Source organism: Tinamus guttatus, unplaced genomic scaffold (assembly GCF_059628265.1).
Source record: "Tinamus guttatus ecotype Peru unplaced genomic scaffold, ASM5962826v1 Tinamus_guttatus_pri_ptg000674l, whole genome shotgun sequence".
Classification (NCBI taxonomy): Eukaryota; Metazoa; Chordata; class Aves; order Tinamiformes; family Tinamidae; genus Tinamus; species Tinamus guttatus.
The window spans coordinates 3,383,088-3,407,297 of NW_028289208.1; the positions used below are offsets into that span (position 1 = coordinate 3,383,088).

Genomic DNA, 24,210 nt, shown 5'->3' on the forward strand with positions numbered 1-24,210 from the left:
AAATGCATCCCAGCAGCCCTTCAAGAAGCCAGGCCTGTAAAACAATGGTGGGAGCACAAAGGCAACAGTGCTTACGAGTCGTAGTCCTGAATGATCTGACCAACAGCCCAGATTGCCGACAGATATTCATTGGTTCCCATGGGGTTGATGTAGTGCAGAGAAGAAGGGTCTCGTGGGTTCCCGTTGGAGGCTGTGAAGTCAATGCCAACCTGAGTTGCAAGAGAGAAGCAGAGACCCATCCTCTGTTAGATGTCACCTGGTTGCACCAAGCCACCAATTCTCCATTGACTTGGAGATCATGACAAAGTCCAATCAAGACCCAAAGCTGTTGAAAGTCTAATGAAATGCGGGTGTTTGGCTTACCTAAAAAGGCCCTAGTTAAATACTCAGTTACACAAAGCAACCTGCTATTATCCTTGAATTTTTCACCATCACACATCATACACAAGTGGCCCAAAGCTCCCTGGTCCTGAAGCAAGCCCAAACCATTTCCAGCTGCCCATCTCCCAGATGTTAAACATTGTGACCAAGTGGCCTCAGAGACACGAAAGAGGCTGATTCCTGGACATTTGGACCTCAAGGTCTTTGACTCTGGCATCCAAAAGAGAGACACAACCCTCAGTGGGGCTCTTCCTGCAGCAGGACTGCTCTACCCTGGCCTCCTAGTTTGAGGGTTCTGTTTCTCAGCAAGCAACTGATGTATCACCCCAGGCAGGCTGTCTATTCAAAAACATGTGTAGGAACTTGCACGTGAGACCTCAGACCCCTCAGTCAAAAGCAGCAAGATGATGAGCCAACGGCTTTAAAAACAACTGGGAAGGAAGGGCAAGGAAGAGACAGGCAGACGGCGTGACTACATTTGCCTTGTTTGCTAAAGCAAATAGGCAAAACCCAAAATAACTCTGCTGGCTAAATTGGGCTCAGGGGATTTGCTCTGGATTTTGCTCAGCATCCACAAGGCGATAGGACAAACTCTGCTCACGAGCTCACAACTGCTAACGACGGCCTGTGCTGCGTCCACATGAGCCTTGCTCAATAAATGAACTTGTGCGACCAACGGGCCAGAATGGAGGCCAAGGACGGCCACAGGGAGCAGAGACCAGCAAGGCACCCAGCACCCTCCCAGGGCTCATCCCTGCCAGGTTGTTCCAGCCTCGGCCTAGGAGGTCTCCTGTGTTGCTGAGAAACTTGGAGATGATGCAAAAATCCATGCAAAGCAAAGATGCAGTTGCCTTGAGAAGTAGAAAAAAATACCCCAGTGCCCTCCAAAGATCAGAATTTCTTTAAACCAGAAGGCAGATTAGTTTGTATCAGAGCCTTGTGCTACCAGTAAACTTAATGATTTTCCTCTTCTACTCACTCTTTCACACCAAGACCATAGCACATAGCAGCAGAACAGAATATAAAAAGCTCTTGCACTTGCTCCTGTTTCTATGGCAACTCTTCTTCCTCCTCCTCCCCCCATGTTTTTTAGACCAGACAACAAAACAAAAAAATGAGATATTGTGTGCACCCAGAGCCCTCTCGATACTCTATAGGAAAAGTTTGCAGAAATTAGAAGGCTAAAACGCGTGTGTGTAGGGAGGAAAAGCCCACTTAATTTCTGCCGCGGTTTCACTCGAGGGTTGTAACTTCCTCTTTTAATTACTCTTGGCAAACTGCTTGGGCTTGAAATGCAGGGCTGAAATGCAAATAGAAACATTGCCTTGCTACCGGCTGAAAGTTTCTCAGTGGAGCCCCAAATAAGCGAATCTTGCTCAAAAAATCTAGCTGGTGGCTAATACCAATAGCAGGTAGACTTCAAAAGATCATGGGACCATCTCCAAGGAGGGGCGGAAATACCAGGCTGGGAGAGGTCACACGGGATGTCCCCAGGAGAAGGTCTCCTGCTCAGGACTCCTTCCGAATGAGCCGAACTCGGCATTGCCCATCCTTGGAAGCACTCCTGCATTTAGCCAGAAATGAGGAAATGCCATTGCTAAACATGGGAGAGCAGGTGGTAAAACTTGGCGAAGACTCAGAAGAAGGTCTTTGCAGAAGTCCAGTCTTCAATATTAGTCCTGAAAACTAGCTAGCTGGTTGGATGCACCTGAGCATCACTGTAGCCATCCCAAAGTCTTGACACTACATGGCTTCAAAGCTAAATATGGCAGGAAAATCCTTCTCGCTGTCAAACCCCACTCAACCAAGGCCATCACATCTGGTGCCGTGGCCAAGCGGGACAATGTTGAGCCACCAGCATCTATAACATAACGCCTGCCATGGTAGAGCCTCACACAGAGCTCCCTCCCCAATTCTGATCATTTTGCATTTGTCACTGCTACCGGACAAGCAGCTGCCCTTACAGTGAACATGAGCTGGCAGCCTCCCAGGATGTAGTCGAGGAAGGAGAAATCTCTGGTTATCTGGAAAAAAAAAACAGAGGAAGGGTTTCAGCATCCTTCAGCAACTGCAGGAAAGATAAAAGCAGGAGTCCCACTAGAACTGCCCGAGTCTCCCGTCCTCATGCTCCTGGGTCTTCAGGAAACTTTATCCATGCGGCAAAACAAACAGGAAGAAGCACCTGGCTTTCCCCAGGCAGCATTTTGGCACTTCACAACCCACACATGGAAAGGAGCCAAGCAGGGCCAGTGCTGTAAGCAGGTGTGAAAGGGCAGAACAGGGGACCCCGAGAGCTGGAAGTGCTAGTAGTGGCAAAGCGACCTGGCCCAACAAGCCTCTCCCCAGCGCCAAAACAGACTCCTGGAATCTGCAGAAGAGCTACAGGAAGGGCTTTGCTCTGTGCAAATCAAAGACTCAAACGGGGGAGGAATAAAATGAAATATTTGAGCTCTGTACTCACTTTGCAGGACTTGACAATGATGATCCCAGAGTTCTTGTAATTCTTTTTCTTCTTTTGCTTTTTGGGGTTGATGCACTCTAGCTCTAGCTGTAACACAGAACATGGACACCAAGGTGAAAGTGGGGCCAGACTGTTTTTGGAAACACATTCAGTCTAGGGGCAGTTTAGTAGTAACAAAGCGGGGGACCACTTTGACACTCACGTTGACTTTTCTTTCAAAGCGAGGCTTGCAAGAGCCCAGAAACATGGAGATAAGTCAGCACACCCTGGATGGTTGCTGGAAGGATGGAAGGCAGCAGGATGCAGCCTGGCACAGGGACAGGGAAGGGCCCTTCAAAAACGACTGCAATATCAAACAGCCTGGACACTGCTGAGACTCTGTGCTTCACAAAAATGCAAAATACGGATCTGAACCCAAAGCAAAACACGGATCTATTCCCCTGCTCCTGGGATGTACGTACAAGCAGTACGTACAAGCCAGCCCCGCTCCTCAGGAATTTTCTTCCCAGCTATGTGAATTTAGCTTCTCCACAGTCCCAACCTGGGTTGGTTGCTCATCCTTGAATCTCCTAGTGCCCATCCCCAGCCTGCCCACAGTTGTGCAGGGCAGGCCAGCAAGCACAGTCACATCCTCTGCATTGCCTGGGCTCTCTTTATTCCCTATGCCTTGATGCATCAGACCTCTCTGGAAGAAAGACGGCTCCCTGCTTGCCTGAATGCGACATAACTCCCTCATGCTGGTCCTCCCCTCCAGCAAGCAATAAATATGTTCAATGGGAAGCAAAGAAATGGCCCTGCTTCCAAGGAGCTTGCAGGAGAAGGGGGCAGCCTGCAGCTGCAAGGAGAGCAGAGCAAACCGGAGGCCAAAAGGTTGGGAGAAAGTGGAGTGGGAACAAGCGCAATGCTCAAGGAGGTCCCTCTGGAGTCAAAGGGAGCAGGCAGAGCAGGATGAGGAGTCCAAGCGGGGCAAGTTAGGGGAGTTACGAGAAAAAAGCTCGAGCAGAGCTGCAGGAGGACCCACAGGAGCTGGACGGAGGATCCAAGGCTGGGCAGGCCCCAATGGGTAAATACACTGGAGCTCTCCACTACTCTCATCCCAGAGTCATTCCATGGCTGAAGGCTGCTAAGATCCAGCAAAGAAAGACCGCAGAGAAAGGGAGAGAAATGTAATCTCAATTCTGCAGCTGGAGGAAGAGGGGAAATGGGGCATCAAGACAGCAAATGTCCTCCCTTGTCCCCAGCAGCAAATCCCAGCTCTTCCCTGAACATTTCTCCACTAAAACACATGCTCACCAGGCCCCATGGAATTCCCCAGGGCCTGTGATTTTAACTGCAGGGCCAAGGGGGACACGTGGCACTTGCTCCTGGGATCCGAAGTGCTGAGACTGCAAGGCTATTTAGAGCAGGCAGCTGAATTTGGATGCATGGGGGACCAGAGAAGCACAAAGCCGAGAGGTTTCACCAGGCCCGAGCGATCAGGAGGCAGGGGCAGACAGCAAACAAGGCACTTGCAGACGTATCTGCAAGTTATTGCAGGGGAAGAACCTGCTCTGCCCTTCTCCTCGTGGCTTCTCTGCTCCCCAAACTTGCAGCAGTTTTGGCTCAGGTCTTGGACACCAAGGGACTTGGGAGTTGCTGCCCTTCTGCTTGTGCCCAGGTAGTGCTGGCCCCCAGCAGCACCTCGCTCAGCCTTCTCCAAAGAGGAGTCCCCTCCGCTCCCCTTGGGGATGGGGCAGACCCTCTGCAGTGAGTTTAAGCCTGCTGAGCACAGATCTGCTCCTTGCTCCCTCAAGCAGAGGCGGGTGAGATCTTCACATCCAGCACTGGTAGCAACCAGCTCCTCCTGCACCATGTGAGCTGGACCCCGGCAGCCCCAGCAAGGGTGCCTGGCCTTTAAGCAAGAGGAAAACATGAGCTCAAAGCAGGTACCCCATCAGGCTTCCAGTGCCGAGAGAGATGCTCTGGATGTGACCTTCTGCATCTACTCTAAGTCTTTGCTTAGGTCCAGGGCGGAGCTGGGATGGAGCTCCTATCTGCAGATGTAGCCATGCAAAGTGCAGCACCATGCAGTCTTCATGGTGCCACCATGGACTACAAGACCGCAGAGGGACACATGTCCCATGGAAGGGCTGGCAAGGGATGAGGTGAGAAGAGACCAACAAAACCTGATGGATCCAACAGGGCTCACCGCTCAGCGGCCTGTTGCACTGCAGCTCATGCAGTACATGTGAATAAAAACACATCAGGCCAAGAATTTCAGCCATCTCATGTCCCAGCATAGGTCAAATACCAGCTCACATGGGCAAAAAAAACCCCAAACGTCAACAAAACAGAAATAAATATCCTTCAGGGCAGTAAACAAAGGCCTGAATCATTCTGACAAGAGCTGGCAGTGAGAGCAGCGCTGGTTGATAGGGCCAAGCTGGCCCAAGCCCTGCGGAAAGACACAGGGATTTAATAAAGCTGTGGCTGAGAGGTTGGACTGTGCACCCACCGCAAGGGGCAGTTTCCATCCCCGCTCGGTCTTACAGAATTCAAAGCTCACTCCTTGCAAAGAGCACAGAAAATTTTGCAGGTGTCGGCTGCTGCATCTTGACCCCAAACCATGCTGGTTTCAGCGGTTCCACGTCCTTCTGGATGCTCCTGGGAGGTGAGCACAGCCTGCTGGGGACTCTTGGCTCAGAGAAGGCAAAAAGCTCTCCATGCCTCAGTTTCCCCATCTGCAAAAACGGGAAGCTGAGGAACACACAGGGATCAGTGAAGCTGCAGGGGGGTCTGTGAATGCCGAGAGCACTCGAGGAAGCCTTCTGCATCACCCTTTGGGCAGGGGTTGTCTTTGCTCCTGACGTTTTGCAGCTGGAGCAGCTGCTCGGAGCAGACAGGAGAGCATCCTTCCCACCACGTTCTGAGCACGGCCCGAACCCAAGTGCTCTGGACGTGGTACGAAGTCTCTCCCCGTCCCCTCCACGGGCTGGACGCGGCCAGGCAGCGCTGCTCACGCCTGCGACCACGGCAGCGCCGGCTCGACTGCGACAGCGTCTCTGCCCCCGGGTCTGTATTTATCCTCGTCAACGTGGCCACGGCAAAGGATGAGACAGGTCACGAGGAGCTCCCTTCGGAATGCGAAGGGATGAGGAGCTGCTTTGGGAGACAACCCGGAGCACGCGCAGGGCTGGCAGGCAGCTCGGCTCGCAGTGCTCCCCTGGGAATGGAGGGCGCCTGACCTTTCCCGAGGGAATCTCCATCTCTGCCCAAACGCCACCAGCGTTCCCAGGGGTGCCGGGGGACAAGTCAAGGGAAAGAGGCAGGGAGAGACCTGGCTTCAGCTGCCCCCGCACCAAGCTCTCAGACGCAGCATCCCCCTGGGATCAAAGTGAATCAAAGCCATGCTTCTTGGGGTTGGATGGGGAGAAAAGAGGATTTTAGTGCTAGGCTGTCGAGGTCGATTCCAGTGAAAAAAATAAAAAGGAGCTTGATCCATAACTTTGGCCCAAACAACTTGCAAGTGTTGGACAGGATGTTTCACTTTTGTGCCTCAGTTTCCCATCTGTGAAACTTTTCTAATTTGGCCACGAGGGCTGTGTTTTACAGACACCCACTTCTCAGCCAAGTTCTCCTCTAGCTTTTAATCTTAAATACGGCTACTATAAAAAGGTGTCCACCTATCTATCTAGGAACCTTTTCACTACATGCCTTAAGCATCTGAGAAGATTTTTTGCCTGACATTTCAGCAGAAAGACAGGGACACCTTTTGCCATGAAACCAATGCTGAGTTGTGTGGGAGCTGGCTCCACCTCTCTGTGGCAGGGCACTGAGTCCCAATAGCATGTCCCACCACAGCATGTCCCACCACAGCATGTCCCACCACAGCACGTCCCTCCAGCTGAGGAAAGAGAGGTGCCACCTCCCCTTCCAGCCCCCCAGAATCGCAGGGCATACTCAGCAGCAAGAGCCCAGGACACCGCAGGAGGAACTGGCAGCAAAAGGAGCCTCAGACGGTTACATCTCTGGTGACTTTAGATGCCACTCCAGACATCTCAACACAGCATGCAGGCAAGACCACCTTAGCTCTAACTCAGCTGTTTCAGTTACAAAAGTGGTTGTGACTCACTCACAGTGTGGGTGGGAGGAGAAAGGGATTTGGACTTGGCCTCTTCTTGGGGCCTTCATTGACCCAACACAGGTCCAAAGTCTCACTGTGAGCAGCAAAGAAACCCCGTATAACCCACTCCTCCATCAGCCCTTCCTTCACCACTGTCCCTTCCTTGCTCTTCCACCCAGGAGACATCAGCACTTACTGGAAAGGCATCTTGGGCTTCACACATCCTGGCCACTGAGGTCTGAAACTCTCCAATGAAGTCGTGGCCTCCATCGCTGTCATAGTCGTAACACATGACCTAGGAGCACAGAGCAGCCTCAGACACTCTTTCGGAGAGCCCCAAATGAGCTTCTTATTAACACAGCCCTGGGTTTCAGAGGTTGAAAGGAGGGGACCATGAGGCTGACCACCACGATACCAGCTAAAGAGCCCCACAATTACCTTTATCAACTTCTCTATGTCTCCATCGCACAGCGACACTAAAGGCACAGAGAACGGCTTCCAGACAGGGTCCAACGTGTACTTGATCACCTGTGGAGTGGGAACATAGGGATGCAGTCACTACAGGCACACGTGAAATAGGAGAGTTGAGCATAAAGAAGGGGACAGGTTTCTAAGAGGGCTCCCTGGACCAGGTTCTCAGGGAGGACAGTCAGATATTATTTCCACTAGGAAATCTGGTGGGCAAAACAGCGCAGACAGCAAAGCAGAACAGCCCCCAGCAGGTCCATATCTCCTCCTCTGTGCAACACCTGCCTGAGCTGAAGAAATATGATTTTGACATTCACTGAGAGAGTGCAATGCCTTGGTGGAAACCTGGAGGGCTAAGCAAACACGAGCAGGCTTGGGGCGCACTTCTGTGCATATCAGAGCTCCTTGCAGGACATTCGAGGACAGCTTGCTGTAGCTCCAACCTGCTCATGGAGATTCCAATGACGGGGCCCCACAACCACGCACGGTGTCTCGCAGTGCCCACATCCCTTCCAAGAGGAACGGATTGGAGGGTGCTCAAAATCCCCATGCTGGAAATAAATACAGGCCCTGGCTACTGAATTGCATCTAGGCTGAAGGAATCAAGTCATGAGGTTAAGAATACCACAGAGACTTATAGCTCTTTTTTAAAAAATTGTTATTTAACATTAGCCGTGTTTCCATTAGGCCAGAGCAGGACTCACCTCTGTTCTGTGGACCAGCATCCATTTCCCATCATCACCTGGTTTATAAAACTCTAAGAAGGGATCCGACTTTCCAAACAAGTCCTGGGGAAGAACAACAGCATGGGTTACACTGTCCTTTTCAGGCAACTGGTTCACGGTCAAGCAACAGCCAGGCCAAGTGAGACCTCCTTCCTCTCCCTTTTCCTGTAACTCCATCAATGGATGGACGTTGGAGTGAACACAGACATGAGCCCAACTGACCACGAGCTTTACCCAACATCCCACAGTCAACCGGGCAAGAGAAACGGGTAGGTTAATGCCGTGCACATGGAAACATGGGCATGGGCTGATCAGAAGAGATGGCAGGTGCCTGCTGTAGGCCTCAGAGAAGATCTCAGAGAAGATCCCACAGCCCAGATCTCATCTCTGGGCTGATTCTGCTCCCTTGAGGGCCACATATGGGAACACCACACAATGAGGCACCAAGCTCATCCCCCCATTTAGCAGACATGGAGGAACTCTTGTGTAGGTCTCAGCTTGCACTGGGAATCCTGACTGAGAGAAGATGGCTTTAAAATCAGTTCAAAAGGCTGTCGCCAGCCCAGCTGAAAGGATGATCTTAAAATCCCACCTCTGGCTCCTGAGTGCAACTCTGGGTTGCAATCAGACCCTCTCGTTAATGAAGGACAGTGAGCGTACGGAGCAGCATGACCTGCAGAGACCTTGGCCAACTATTGCAGCCAAAAACCAGCCTGCGATACAGGGCCAGCCACACACGACGCTGGATGATGCCCAAGAGCACTCGGGGGATCCCAGCGCTTGATCCTGTCTCAGGGAGAGGGGAAGGAAGGGCCTTGCGACCCCACTTCCATCCCTGGAACACCGGGAGTGTCACATGAGTGTCACCAGGGGGATTTTTACACGGTGCCTGACTCGGCATCCTGCTCCCGGGAGCCCGGCGGGCTCTTTGGACAAAGATACAACAGGAAACAGCCCAGCTGGGAGGCAGCTGAGCAAAACATCCAACACTTACAAGAGGAGAATAATAATAAAAAAATAAAAAATAAAATACATTTAAAAGAATTATGGAGTGCACAACTGTCTTGGGGAAAAAAACCTCCCACACACAGCTATAAAACAGGAGCAGAGCAAATCTTGAAGGAATAAGCTGCATTAGTGATGACAGAGATCATCCAACACCTCTGAGATATGCAGGCTCCAGTCAGCGCACGTTTGCCTTTCCCGCCAGTGCCTCCTTCCAAAGGGCTGCTTGTTTTCCCTCCTGGTTTAGGAAAAACAGGAGATGCACATCTCTCCTTGCTCTCTGCATGCTGCCTATTTCGGGGCGCTTGCTCCCCTTGCAGAAAAACACTGGGAATTATCTTGTCTTTAAGGAGAGCTCGAGCCTTTCCAGTCGAGCCTTCTCCCAGCTGAAGTGGAAATACCTGCCCGAATCCTGGAAAGACCCGGAGGAATTTCCCACTGGTTTGTGCAGGGTCTTCTCAGACTTCCAGGCCATGCAGTGGGGACGCAGAGGCAGGCTCTGAGCTGCGGGTAGGAAGCCTGGAAACTTCAGGAAACAGCAGGATCCCTCCTCTAGAGCCAGCCCAAGGGACCAGGGCTGTTACAGATACAGGTCCAGGCAACTCCTCAGGAGAAAACCTGTTAATATTTATACCCAAATCCTACCCGTTTACAAAGTCAATTGGAAACATAAATCACTGCAAAGCATTTGGGCTTGGAGGAGTCATTACTTGCTGTGGCCAAAATTCCCAGTCACCTCCAATGACTGCTCTCATTTTATTTTATTTTATTTACAGCCAGGCAGTGGAGCAGAGCAGGCCACAAAGGCTGCCAGAGAGGTCCTCTGTGGGGAGTTGATGCTATTTTTCTGCTACCCTTTTGCACACATTTGTGAGATGCAAAAACAGGCCATTCCTTCTGCAGGGGAAACGGTTATGGCATCATTCTGTGCCTACTCACTCAGAGCCTGAACTCACTGCTCTGAAGCTTCACTGTTGAATAAAGAACAAACAAGGTGTACCTAATCCCCAAGGATCCTGCACTGGTTTAACCTGCATCCCACGGGGTCAAAGGAGCTGGCCAAGAGCTCTGAAAATGCTTGACATGATGCTGTGCACAGTGGGGAAGTCTGGTTTGCAAGACTGGACAGCCTTGTCCCATTCAGAGCAGGGCGGGAGGTGCCTCCAAGCCACTAGACTGTGGATTGCTAATTTAAAATGTCAGACACCAGTGGAAGAGCCAGGAATGGAACAACAGGAAGGGCTCAGCAAGGCAGAGCGGCAAACCGGTTCCAACATCTCATTCATCCAACCTGGCTCTTGCATGTCACAAGCAAGGAGGGCAGTGGTGGCTATCCCAGAAGATGCAGCACCTCCTCCAGAGACTTCAACACCAATTTGGTCTCCTTCTCACCATTCAAACCACGGTAGTGAGCAGCAAGACCGGACGTGTGATGCAGAGGAAGAACCTGCTCTTAGCCAGAGGATGGTGCCAGCATCAGCACTACTGCGTTCAATGGGGAGCGTCCTGGAGCTCTGGGCTCCACGTGGGATTTCGGCGACCAACGTGTGACTCTCATCACACACTGCAGGGTGCAAAAGGCCAAGGGGAACAGCAAAGAAAACTGAATCTACTGCAGTATCAGCACAGCCTGTAAAGGGGTTTAAAACCACAGAATGGTGGTGAAGACAAAAGCACCTGATCTGGGACAGTGGTGGAAAGTGAGAGTTTCTGCTGAGAAGAGAGCTGCTAGAGAGTGGGCTTTCCAGGTCATGGAAAACTTCAGGTTTTCTTTTAAAAACATGAGTTCAATCCAATTTCCTTTTACATGCTCAAGGACAATTTAAGTTGCGGGTGCTTCACTTTGAAGTGACACCAACATGTTTTGCCCATTACCAACACCTAGTGCATCACAGCACCACATTGGATTAGGGGAATCCCGAAATGGTTGAGGTTGGAATCGGCCAAGCAACCCAGTTAGCTGCTGGTAACAGTAGATGGTCACTGAAGCTACAGAGCAATGAGCTTTCTGCTGATAAACTGCAGGGAGACCTAGAAAGAACTGCATTAGTCAGAGTCCCTATCCCAGTGCAACCCCATACTGTGTTACAATAAACCTGCCCAAAGCACTGCAGGCAGACATTGAATTATTGCATCTTGATTTGGGATCTGAAGATCAATGCACCTGCATGTATCATGCCCTATTCGAGCAATATCACAAGATTTCAGCTTCACGTAGCCAGGCAGAGGAATCTGGTCATGTATCAGGTCAGAAAGGCAACTCCTGCCTGCAGAGCAACTGGTGCCACTGACTCGCCACACTCACAGGCCTCAGGTACCAGCGCTGGCAGCCTCAGGTCCTTGGCAGGGCTCTCTAAAATGGCCATGGCTGCAAAGGGAGCCCCAAAGCATGAAGCAGCAGTCCCCCGCCTGCCATGGTGTCTCATCTCTGGCTTGGCAAGACAAGAGAGGCATTTCCTTGGGGCCCCAGAACATGATTGCGTTAGGGGTTTCTTCTCTGACCCAGAGGATTCACTCTCAGAAAGTCTCAGAGGAAACCACCAGCCCACAGCACATCATCCAGCCCAGCTGGGAAAGGGAGTTATTTGAGGATTCCTCATCAGAAGTATTCAGTGTCCTTCACTATAGAGTACAAGACCTGGTAGGGCAAGTGGGAGGGAGAGGAAACAACAGTTGCCAACCACTGAGAAAAATCCTTGGAAAAGCTTTGTACCTGTCTGTTTTGGGCAAAGGGACGGGACAACGCCACGTTTCTACCCCTCCAAAATACCCTTCTGCCTGGATGCTCGCTTTGGAAACTGAGGACCAGCCTGTCATTAATGCAAACTCCAGAGAGACTAGGAAGGAAAAAGAAAATCCCATCGATCGCTTAGCAACACAACTGGTTTAAGAAGAGCTTTGGTTGCTTGGTAAATATGATCAGGCTGCTTTGTTCAAAAAGACTTCTGGTTTCCTGTGCATCATACTCAAAGCAAAACCTGTATGTTGGCGACTTCCACAAGGTCGACACTTCTTCCTCAGGAAGAGATGGGCCCTCTCATTTGAAATATAAAATAAAATAAAATACTCGATTTAGAGAAGGTTAAAAGCAACGAGACGGCAGCATTTCTGCAATGCTGCTGAAAAGCGGATTCGATTCACAGGGTAGCAAAACTGTCAACTCAATCAGGAGACGTTTCAAAAAACATTAGCCACTAAAGTAACAGATTTGTCTTAAAACACTCTTTTGAAGACATGACAGATCCAGTGTGACACATGATCTTTCCATCTCCATGTGCATTATGAAAGCACTACAGGGATGGCAGAGAAACAGAGGCACAAGTTGACCAGAGGCAGAGGCAGGGCTTGAATCCAGAGCTCCAGCTCCAGCTTGATGCTGCCTTCTCCAGTGGGGTTGTTTTCAGTCCCAGCTACACCCATAAGCAAAGATTTCTTTAGACCTCCTAACCTAGAGGGCCAGGATGTTTCTAAAAACGATCAAGATTGGATCAGACTGCCCAGGGTAGTGATGGAGCCACCGTCCCTGGCAGTGTTCAAGGAAAGTGTAGATGAGGCACTTAGAGACATGGTTCAGCAGGCACGGCGGTGATGAGTTTACGGTTGGATTTGATGATCTTGAAGGCCTTTTCCAGCCTTCATGATTCTATGATCTTGCAGACACAATAGCTCTTACCTTTTTATCCAGTTTTCTGCCAGCCATGCTCAGAGTAATCACTCTGTTGTCCGAGAGCTCTTGGGCAGCTATCTGAAAGACAAAGGAAAGTTGTATTGGCTTCCGGCATGAAAAATAAGTGACCACCAAGTCAAAAAACAGGGAAATCAGAACCTGAGGACCCATGCTTGGGATATATCTCTATACATTCTGCAGAACCTTCCAAGAACTTCTGCAGAACTACTTCCAAGCTAATATATTTGAACGTCGATGTCACTTTTGCGAACCAATGGGTAATTTGGGAGCACAGCGCACTCCCCAGCTACTATAAGGGAAAAGGAAGAAGAAAAAGTCTTTCCTTGCACCATTTATACTGCAAGGAGATGCTTCATATGTCGCCTTTCAAAGGAACCCAAAGAGGCACCTGGTGCTGCTACTGACCTTGCAAACAGAGCCCTGGGGACACCTACCAGCCTGGACAACCTCATCCGTGGGGCTGCGGCCAGGGAAGCCCCTTCACTCGTAGGGCTGGAATTTAGCAGCGAATGACACACAGAGCACCGGGATGCTCCAGGCTGCTGCCTTCCCAAACACGGGTGGCCCTGCACCCGTAGGAAAGGAGCCTCTCCTGCATCTCTGTGCCCAGGGACACGGCCCTGGAGCTGCCAGGGCAGCCCCTGCCCCCGGCTCGCTGCAGCGGCCCATTTCAGCTTTAAGAGACATTTCGCACCCGCTCTTCAAAGCGGCTTTGCCTGCCAAGCGCCAGTGGGCCGTTTTTGTCTGGAACACGGTCTAATGAGTCTCTTGGTATTTTAAGAAAGGGAATGTTTATACTGACAAAAAAAAAAGGAGGAAAGAAGGAAAAGAAAGAAATTATTCACTTCTGTTAGCAGTACTTTTCTGAATAGATTCTATTTTGCCCTTAAGGCTATGTCCTGCCCAAACATCTGTTCTCTGCTTCCCTATCAGGCGGCTCCTTGCCCTTCCCCTGCCCTCATTCAGGCCATCCCGAAATCCAGGAGCAGACCCTCACCCTCGACACCCGGGGCAGCCAGGGATGGAAAGGGGAGACACGGCAGCAGGACGCCCTGCAGCACCAAGGGGAGTGCAGTGATTACCACCAGGCCTTTACAAAGCGCAGGGAAATCAAGGGGACAATTTTTCTCAGAATGAGCAATCAGAGGGTTATTTGCACTTATGAAACCGCGGAGTTGGCCGAGGTAATTACAGAGTTGTAGCCCTTGAATGTGCCTGGGCAGCTGTGCTAGGGAAGGAGGCACAGCTCCTGCACAGCTCCAAGCACCAAATGTTTTAAGCTAAGAAAGGCTTCCTTGGTCCACCCAACACCTAACTGCAACCCCTCGCCATCCAGACGTTCGCTTTTAACTGCAGCGACAAGCGATTTGAGATGAAGGGATGAAGGGAGACCCAAGGGGCAAGCTAGAGCTTCAAGAAGCTGAACGGGACCTGGAAACAAGGCCAAATCCAGTGTTTCGCGCTCTCTCTCTACATTTTAATTGTTGTAGATAAAATCATAAGGAGTTTCCCACTAAAAAATGTAGCAGGTAACTCTGCATCAGGAGAGGAACAGGCAGCGTAGGGACCTCTGTGGAAACGGTGATGTCAGGAAGAGGAGGAGGTTCACCTCCCAGCCTGGCTCCAGCACGGAGCTGCTCCTGGCACATGATCCAAGCGCAAACCTGAGGACTAACCCTCCTCCCACCCTTCCCATCAGTGCTATCAGCACCAGGGACAAAACAGGCACTTGTACCACAGCAGTGCAGGTCCTGGTAGTATCTTCTCATGGCCAGCGCCACCAGTAATAACCCACAGACCAAGCCACAGAGGCACATCTTTTATCCAAGTGACAGAAATCAAAGCTTGTCATGTTAAAAGATTGTTTCCTATAAATACAGATTGCTTTCTACCAGCACAGTAAGCAGCTTTGGGATTTCCTCATCTGTTTAATTTAGGAGCCCTCATTTGATCCCATTCATCCAACTACTGTATTCATCACCATGACACTTACATGCTGCAGTTAACACAAAGGAAATCTGGAAAAAGTTGAAGGCAATGTGAGGGAGGAATGCGGCTCCCAAATCCTCGTCTTGTATGAGATGATGTCTACAGGGTCCAAAGCAGAAGGCTCCTTCTCTGGGGCTGCTATAAGTCCTAACACGGGGGTCATCACCGTGCTCCAACGCTGTGCTTGGATGCAAGGGAAAGGGGATCCCAGCACATATGGAATCACAGAATCATTATGGTTGAAAAAGACCTTCAAGGTCATCAAGTCCAACTGTAAACCCATCACCACCATCCTGTTAAACCATGTCCCTAAGTGCCTCATCTACACGTTTCTTGAGCACTGCCAGGGATGGTGGCCCGAACGCTTTTCTGGGCAACCTGTTAACAATGCCCAACTACTCTTTCCATGTAGAATTTTTTCCTAATATCTAACCTGAACCTCCCCTGGGGCCACTTGAGCCCATTTCCTCTTGTCCTACAAGCAGGCTGCATCATCCAGTCCAGTTTAAGAGGGGGGCAATAACTGACAAATTACAGAAATGGAACAAAATGAACCAGACAGCTCCAACCCTTCATGGTATATTACTGACTGATAAGAAGTTTCCTTTACTTAAGCACACAACTTGGGGATTGGAAACTCTGAAGTGGGTCCAGTTCTTCCCACTCAAGTGTCACATGGGCTGGGTAGACCCCAGGACTCGGGGGAAGAACCCAGCACCAGGTACCACTTGCAGACTTTGAAGTCCATCTACCTTCTTGCTTGTAGAGCTCAGCTGCAGCAACTAAAAGAGGAAAGCTGGACCGCAGCTTCCCTAGCAAACAGCAAAGGAGATGATATTGCAGCGTTCTCACCCTGCTCTTTCAACCCATTTTTTAAATCCTTCCAATGTTTTTTTCAACATAAATGTGCTTTAACCCCTTGTGGACCCTTCTGAGCAACGCAGAGGGAGGAAGAGCTGCTTCTCCCCCATCGTGGCTGTCCAGCTGCAAGTCTAACAAAGCCCCTAACGAAGGCAGAAGAGAGATCCGAGAGGCTGGGAGATGGGGGAACAAGCCTAAATTCAGTCTTTTTATTTGTAAAGACATCCCTAAACAGAGCAGCATCGGGAATGCCACTGCCTGAAGGGGTCTGCATGAGGAGCAAAGGCTGTTGCTAAGAGACCTAACTCCCATCCTCTTACTACACACACAGGCACTGATCATCAGTGCCGTAATCAGCCCTTTTACCCTCATCTGCTCTGGGGAAGGCTGAGCAGACAGTCTGTATCACAAGATCACAGGCAACAACAACACACGTTTACTTCGTCCTTCTCCAAATTTAGGCTTTCTTATTTAATGTGCAGAGATAGAAATCAAGATCCAGGGCTCCTGGTGCTGGACACCCAAAGTACAGCAGGAAAGATGGTCCCTGCCCACATACCTCCTCCTCCAACAGGAGGAGGCAAATGGGAGGATCTGAAGGTAGAGACAAGCCATAAGCCCTGGTTTCTGGGTCCAGTGCAAGTCTCCTATCTCACCCCCAGTTTATTATCTCTATTTACTCACTCAATATACAACATAAATGAGTAACCATACCGTTATCATCCCTTTCCCAGCTGGTTTGCCGTTCCCCAGAAGGAGAGTTCTTGTTATTTTCTTGCTGGAGACAATCTGGAGGAGCCAAAGGGAAAAAAAAGTCATTATTTTACAAGCGATTGAAACAGATTCATCAGCAACTGAGCATTGCTCACGTTAGTCGGTCCTGCTGAAGCGTTCCTGGCAGCAGAAGACAGATATGGCATTCAGAATAGACCTGGGTAGTGCTCCCATCACCACCATCATCCCAAGCACCTGAACCCAGCTCTTTGTGCATCACGAGAACAAGCCCCGGGACTCGGCACGGCGCTCTCCAACACAGCCAAGTCCTCAGGGATGTTCTTTCTATTCCCCTCCAGCAAGGCTTTTCTCCCTCTTTTGCAATTGCAAGGCAAAGCTCCTTATCGCCGTGGCACATCTTTGACCTGGTGGCATCCTGGAGCTTTTCCTCCAGGAACTCAACAGTCCTAAAATGGGGGCCATCGCTGTGCTCCAACACTGTGCCCAGACACAAGGGAATGGGGATCCCAGCATATCCCACACAGGAGCCATCAAATGACATGAGCTACACAAGCAACGTCGCATGCAGGGTGGGAAAATCTCCTCATTTGGCTACAGAGGTTATCACAGGTCTGAGAATGATGCAGCCACTCTTTTAAATCTCCCATGGAGTGCTTAACTGAAATGAAATCATCTGGCTAATCTGACAGAGTTCAGAACTGAAAAGCCAGATGCTCATTTTGTGGTTCCTTGGAGCAAGATTATTTCTATCCAACTCTGCTTTCTCTCCCCTCCAATAACTGGTAGTGCCTCAAAAGCGGGCAGGTTTACACAAACATCCCTGTAGACAAAAACAGAGCTCGAAACACAGCCAAAAACCCCACAGCAGCCTGGCTGAGCCCAGGAGCCCTCTCCTGATCAGACACCCCAGCACACATGCTACCACTCCAGTCTACCTCCTGCCATGATCCAGCTGTGCTGCAAACCCAGGGCTTGCAGCACACCGGGAGGCTGTGCTCTCTACAGGGAGACGAGAAGAAAACTGCAGGCAGAAAACCTCCAGGAATGGCTCAACTCCAGTTTTAACCTCCAAGGTACAGCATGAGGAAACACCCTCAAAGCTTAGAGGCTGCAATCTTTCATTAAGACTAGAGGAAAAGGGATGAGAGGAAACGATCGTCCCATTTCACGCTGGCATCTATCATGGACTAGATGTCACCAAGGAGCTCACATATTGCTGGCGTGGGCTTACGAGAAGTGAAACAAAATCTCCCAGGCAGGCGCATGTGAAAAGGGAGTTCTCTTTTGCAGGGTGCGAACACGAGTTGCATGAGTTTGCAAGAGTTATGAGAGTTCAGAGAAACCTAAAGAGCGGCCGGAGAGTTCCTCGAAGAGGCTCACAGTTCCCCTAGGTCAGCTGAGGAATGTGAGATGAGAGACAGCCTCATGCTGTCAGCAAAGCTGGTTAAATCCCCCTCGGATTGCCCAACTGGGGAGCCCCAAGCCACCCTATCGCCGCGCCGTGCTGGAGGCACCGCGCACTCCAAGATCAGCACTTGCTTGTGGCTTTACAGAGCACTCTCCAAAACCCAGCCCGTGAGAGATGTTACATCTCAGCTTTTGTAACTACAAACACCCTTCTCACCAAGGGCGTTTGAGTGCCTCATCTTGAGTGCCCGAACACAGCTGGCAACGGGAGGGGTATCCAGCCTCCTTTGGCTAACGCAGAGCCGTGTTACAGTCTGGACAACAACACGATCGCATTCCCGATGCTCTCCCAACTCCTTGTGCTGCCTGTCCACCCCAACCTGCCCATTATATCGTCTGCTCCCTGCCGCTTCCCAGCACTGAGCACAAGGGAACTTCCCTCAGTCTCCATGCTCATGCCAGATACCACAGAAGCCCTGGGCAGCTGGATGCTGAAAAAGAATGGAAAAATCCAACTCATTTCCTGTCTCTGAGTCAGAACACGCTCAAAAGAGAGAAGTTTGGAGAATTTGGCTGTCAAATCCTAAGAGGGTCTGGGCTCTTACAAAACAGATATCTTCCAAAAGCATTGCATGCGTCCCAAAACCTTTTCTGCAAGAACAGAAAACACATTCCTGCACCAACATGCTAGAAGTAAGAGATATGATTTGTTGCACAAGGACAAGATTATTCCCCATATGGGCAAATCAAGGTCTCTTTTCAGTGCCTTCTTCTCAAGAAAAAGAAAGAGCAACTGTTTTTTTTACAAAAATTTTGGGCAGAAAAAAAAAAGAAGAAAGCCATGCATTGTATTACATTCAGACAACTGAGAAAGAACTGTAGACTGAATTCATCCTAACTTAAGGCATCTGGAAGTTTCCCTAGTCCAAATTCAAGCCCGTCACTGGGGCTCCTGCTATAAGCCACAGAGAGAAACAAGTACCTCAAAGAGCTTCCAAGATAAGTGTGCAAGACAACCGGGTGCATCACCCTCCCCTGTGTTCACCAGGGGGTTTAACTCTCTCTGTGGGCAATAGCAGGAGCCTGTATAAATAGTTCATTCCTTGCAAAAAGCAAAGGAGACTTCTAAATTTGGGTAAGAAGAACTCCAGTTCTAATATGGAACGGCTCAAATGTGACTAAGTTATTTGAAAATAGCTTTGGCCAGAAAGGACCCAGGTACTTAACTGTAATTCACAGCGACAGCTCTAATCCTCGCCGCGTCCCCATGCCTGATATTATTTGGGGTCCCTGATATTATTTTGGGGGCTGGAGGGCAGTGAGCTGCAGGGGGTCGCGATGCCTGAGACTCACCATGCCCAGCGTGCAGGAGAACTCCCCCAGAAAGTCGTGCTCATACAGCTGCATGCTCGATTTGTCCTGGTCAAAGAGGGCAAACTTGAGCTTCTGCACTTCTTCAAAGTGATAGTCGACGATGAATTTCTTCGAGAAGGCTGGGTTGAGGTTGTTCACAGCTGTTTCCGTCCTGTCGAGCTGCAAGGAGCAAAACAGGCACAAATATTCAGACATCGACACCCTAACTTCATAGCGTGTGGGTGGATTCAAAGCTTCTTGAAGCCAGTCTTTGCATTTGTTCCTGACATCTCTTTTCCTAGGACACCAAAAGGACCCCTCGAGCTGATATTCTCAAGCACCTTCTCGGTCCCAAACCAGTCTCCTCCAGTCCAAACCATGTGGACTGCACCTGTAGCCCTGGTTCAGCTTGTTCCCCACAGTCAGCCCCACTCACAAACTCAGAGGTCTGTAGCGGATTTTGCTCTGCATTTCTTCTCAAGGTGAACCTGGGTGAATCACCTCAAGAGCACAGGTCCAACACAAGCCATTAGGCACTATACTGTCCTGTGACTGCCTGGAACCTCCTTACCAGAAAGCTCCTCTGATCCTCAAGGCAGCCAGACACTCATAGCTGTAATGTTTCTACGGCGGGCCAAACCTCTGCAGCTAGCAAGGACAAGCAAAAGAAACAAAAAAACCTTCCAACACTTCCCACTAGAACCTCAAAACAAAACATCCATGTGTTTTTTTTTTTCTTTCTTGGGCCACCATAGCCAAATAAACTAACTGGAAAAAAAAAAAAAAGAAAAAACCCCACCATAGTCCTTTTATCCCTGAGGTATCTACTACAGCATCCTAGATCTTGGAGATGCAACACACCCCATTTCTGGCTAGTGACTGAAACCTCCTGAGCTTTCCCCCCGCAGTCTCATCTCTGTAATGAGATGTCCTCTCCATCTGGAGAGGCAAGGCTCCAGACTGCAACGTTCTGTGTGAGGAATACTCACCCTTCTGTCGATACTGTCATAAAATTTGCAGTTTGGATACAACTGTGCGAAGCAAGGAGAGCTTTTGTCAGCTTCGACATGCTCTTTGGAGAGCTGGAGCGGGCAGGGTAACTCTTTGTGGCACATTGTGCCTCTTCTCTGATACTTTGGGATCAGGAGGAGGGGGGAACTAACACAACGCCAACCTAGATGTGCCACAGGCTGCAGCCCATGAGCCGCAGTTGGCTCCAACCTTAAGTCCAACCTTAAGCATTCCATGATTCTATGGATGGGCGTCACATTGACATGGGAAACACTTAGCACCTTTCTCCAAACGGACTTTCCCAGAGGTAGGACCTGCCTTCAGAGGAGGCGGTGGGCAGAAGCAGAGGGAAGAGTTATCGCTTCTCCAAAACCTCTAAAATCCCTCTGCTCACATTAGCACTGCACCAGCAGGACCACCAAGTCAAGCCAGGACCTTCCTCAATCCAGTGATCTCCCAAGAGACACAGACAGTGCCTAGCCTCTCTGGCAGGGCCACAGTCCAGTCTGCACAGCCATGACCTGCAGTACGTCGGATCCCTCCTCAGACACCCCAAAGAAGCAACCTCATTCCCAAGAGCTGATAAAAACTCATGTTAACACTGAGAAAGCTCCACAGGAGGAGTTTCGAAGGGCTGGTGGCCATGGGGAAGCAGCTGCTTGGTCATTTAGCCCTTATACTGAGCCCGTATGTTGAGCGGGTGATCAAGGCCCATCAACAACCTTGGTGTCAAGGGCTCAGGCTCACAAAGCTGAAGGGAAACTTGTATCTACTCGGGTCTAAAAGGTGCTCGGTGGTGCAGAAGAAACAGTACAAGGAGATTAAATGGGAAGCTGCCAACGGGGAGAGCTGCGAAGCCGGTGTGGGGAACCCATGGCTGGAGAGCAAGGATGAACAAGAGCTGCCTGGGATCTCCATCCACAGCACCGGAGAGAGATCCCAGCGCCAGGAACAGCGATAAGAGCAGAGCAAGCATGGCAGGCAGCCAGGGGAAGTGTGAGTTTACATCACAGCGAGGCACAGACGGACACAAAACCTCAGCCTTGCCAACAACCTGGAGCACAGCCGCGCTGGGGAGCAGGGGATGCTCCCTCTGTTTGCAGAGCTCTGGCCCCGAAGCCCATAACAACCACTGCCAGAGGCCCAAGACCACCTGAGCTCCTGAAAATTTAAGGCGGACGTACATGGAGCAGGAAAAACTCCAATATTGCCCTGACTGCAAAAATGAGGCAGAAAAAAGGTGGTGTATTCACACCAAGTCCTTCCAGATGTGGCCAAGGAGGGTCCAAACCATCATTTCGAGACCCATTTTCCTCATCAGGTCGCCCTCCATTCCGAAAGTGCTGGGAAAGGATAACTTTGGAGGACAACATACAAAACCCTCAGGGAGCTGAGAAAAGGCCATAAATAAAGTGGAAAGCACAGCCTGACTAGTGACTGCTGAAGAGGAAATGAAGGGGACAGTGCAATAACCATTGAAAAACACTTGCAAGGATAATTCACAAGCATGAATTGCAAGCAAGCAAATGAAATGGATTTTGTAAGAATGGACAGCTACAAATATTGCGGTAGTTTAATAAAAATAAAATAAAATATAAAATAAAAATATAAAAATATAAAAATATAAAAATATAAAAATATAAAAATATAAAAATATAAAAATAAAATAAAATAAAATAAAATAAAATAAAATAAAATAAAATAAAATAAAATAAAATAAAATAAAATAAAGATAGAGTTCTCAGCCAATTTTTACAAGGGGTTTGCTGCAAGATGGATGAGACTGTGGGATAAGATCCCACGGAAAGCACCAAACACTCCGGAGCACCTGAGTTTCTTTGGCTTGACGAAGAGCCACAAAACCAGAGCAGCTTGGGACCAGTCCTGCCCTGACGCGGCTGGTAGATGAGGTGGTACCATCAGCCTTTCTTTTCCATTCTTTTCCATTTCATTCTATTATTCCAGGATAAAGTTACAGGAGCAACTAAACCAGAATGGAAGGCACACGCGCGTAGGGGTGATTTTATCAAGAATACACTTCTCAAGTGCACTGGGAGCCGGTCTCCGGAGCTGGTGGCACTTGCACACGAGCGTAGTAGTTCTTGAACACAAACAATACTCCTGCCTGGGCCACAGTCTTCCAGGTGCAGCAGGGGCTTCCGTGTGCACCTGCTTTTTGTGGCTGCAGGCGCTGGAAGCGGATGCTGTTTCGAGGCCTCCGTGGAGCCGCGGGCTCCGTCCGGCCCCGAGGAGCTGCCTGAAAGGGAGCACTTGAGATGGGCAGAACAGGGTTTGCAACAACCAGAGCCTCCTGCACCTCCCGGGCAGCAGCCCCAGGAGCCTGCAAGAGTGATGAACTGGCCTGCAATTCCCCCGTTGCTCCAGGTTGCTTTCTGCTCAGCCAGTTTCTCCCACTACGAGGCTCTGTGGACTCTGACTGCCACCAAAACCACAGGGAGCTTCTCGTTGCTCATAGCCCTTCATGTTTTAGAGGACAAACTCCTTCAGATTCACCCTCCCGTAAGCCTTTCCATTGGGATACAGCATTTGCAGAGGAGGCACCTTGGGATCCGCACCCCAGAAGCAGAGTGCTGACAGTAGGACCGTTTCCTTCCCATGAGATAACTCCTGAAGGTCCCTCTGCGCCAGGAGGTTGGCTCCCTCCTGGACACCCGTGGGAAGGTGCTCAGCACCGCTACCACAGCACTGAACAGCAGCACCCAGTCCACGAGCACCAGCCTTCTTCATGACCTGAAAACCCAGCCATGGGAAGGCTTGGCCAGCCCCATGCAGATGCTTCCTTCCCTACCACTTCCCTCTACTGAAGGACCCCAAACTTCTGCTCAGAGAGAAGCAATGGACGCTCACACTATTAAATAGCACAGGACGCACAAACCCATTTTCAAGCCTCAGAACCAAACTTCTCCCTGGCAGCAGGCAGCACAGAGATGGATTTCAGCTTGCTTCTCCTGCACCCCCTGAGCGATGGAAAGCCTGCCCAGCCGCCCTCCAAAACTCCTCGGTTAGGACTGGGACAAGCAGAGAGCTGTTCTGGATGCAGCAAGGTGCTTCCCTTGCGGGTTGGAGGAGGTGGGTAGACTGTGTAAGACTGAGGCCAAGGATGCAACGAGCCAGAGCTCTGTGGCTGTTCCCCCCTGCAGCAGCGCAACCATAAAACCGGACTGCTAAATAACAGAAGTGAAACAAAAAGGGCTTTTTTTGGAGTACCCAAGAGAAAGAAAACAGAGATCGGGATCTTCACGAGCACCTACATAGCCCAGATGCCCAACGCCCTCACCTCCACACGAGCAATGCTCCATCACTCCAGAAGGTGAAAGCTGGGCTTGCAGAGGCTGAAAAAGGCCCCCAGAGCGGTGGAGAAATGGCCAACACACCCCGGGGCACCACAGCCAAGCAAGTTAACACATACACGCTGAGGTATCTTTGCGAGGGATCTGGCCTTAAAAAGGGATCTTGTACCCACCTTGTCCATGGGGGTACAAGAAGTTCAAGTCCTGAGGGTCCAGCATCCTCTGAAGACCCACAGGAGCGTGGCCGTGCTTTACGAGCCACATGCCATGTTCTGCCATGCCAGACACGCAAGACAGCGGAGAGAAACACGAGGAGCCAGTTGCTCTCCCAGGTCTCAGCGCCTCCAACTCAAGTGCTTTACCTCAGCCATCAGAAACAAGCTCTGCTGTGCTTCGAATGGATGCTAATGCTCAAGGCAAGAGTGGCCTTCACCACCAAGAGCTGTCCCCATGTCATCCAACAGCCGGGGCACACCTCGAACAAGGGTCTGAAGGAATGGTGAAACCCAGAGAGGGCGTTTGGAGTTAATGCAGAGCAAGAGGGCTTCCTTCAAAACCCAGCCGTGTAAGTGTTTTCCTGACCCTGTAAAGCACAGAACTGTCTTCGCAAGTCAAGAGAGGAAAGCATAAAGGTTTTTAAGAGACAAGCAGGCTAATTAAAGATCTCTGCTCAGTCAAGAGCCTCAGTTCTATGAAACAAGCAGAAAACCAGG

General features: G+C 50.3%; 1 protein-coding gene across 1 annotated transcript in view; it reads right to left on the bottom strand.

Moving 5' to 3' along the window:
- Positions 1-24,210, bottom strand: part of CPNE2 (copine 2) — a 42,235-nt gene that overhangs the window by 13,745 nt on the left and 4,280 nt on the right. Inside the window, exons 2-10 of the mRNA XM_010222570.2 lie at positions 19,176-19,355; positions 16,395-16,469; positions 12,816-12,887; positions 8,117-8,200; positions 7,383-7,472; positions 7,141-7,239; positions 2,843-2,929; positions 2,346-2,405; positions 76-209 (exon numbers count right to left, since the gene is read on the bottom strand). Coding sequence (XP_010220872.1) covers positions 76-209; positions 2,346-2,405; positions 2,843-2,929; positions 7,141-7,239; positions 7,383-7,472; positions 8,117-8,200; positions 12,816-12,887; positions 16,395-16,469; positions 19,176-19,355 — 881 coding nt within the window. The remainder of the gene's footprint in view (positions 1-75; positions 210-2,345; positions 2,406-2,842; positions 2,930-7,140; positions 7,240-7,382; positions 7,473-8,116; positions 8,201-12,815; positions 12,888-16,394; positions 16,470-19,175; positions 19,356-24,210) is intronic.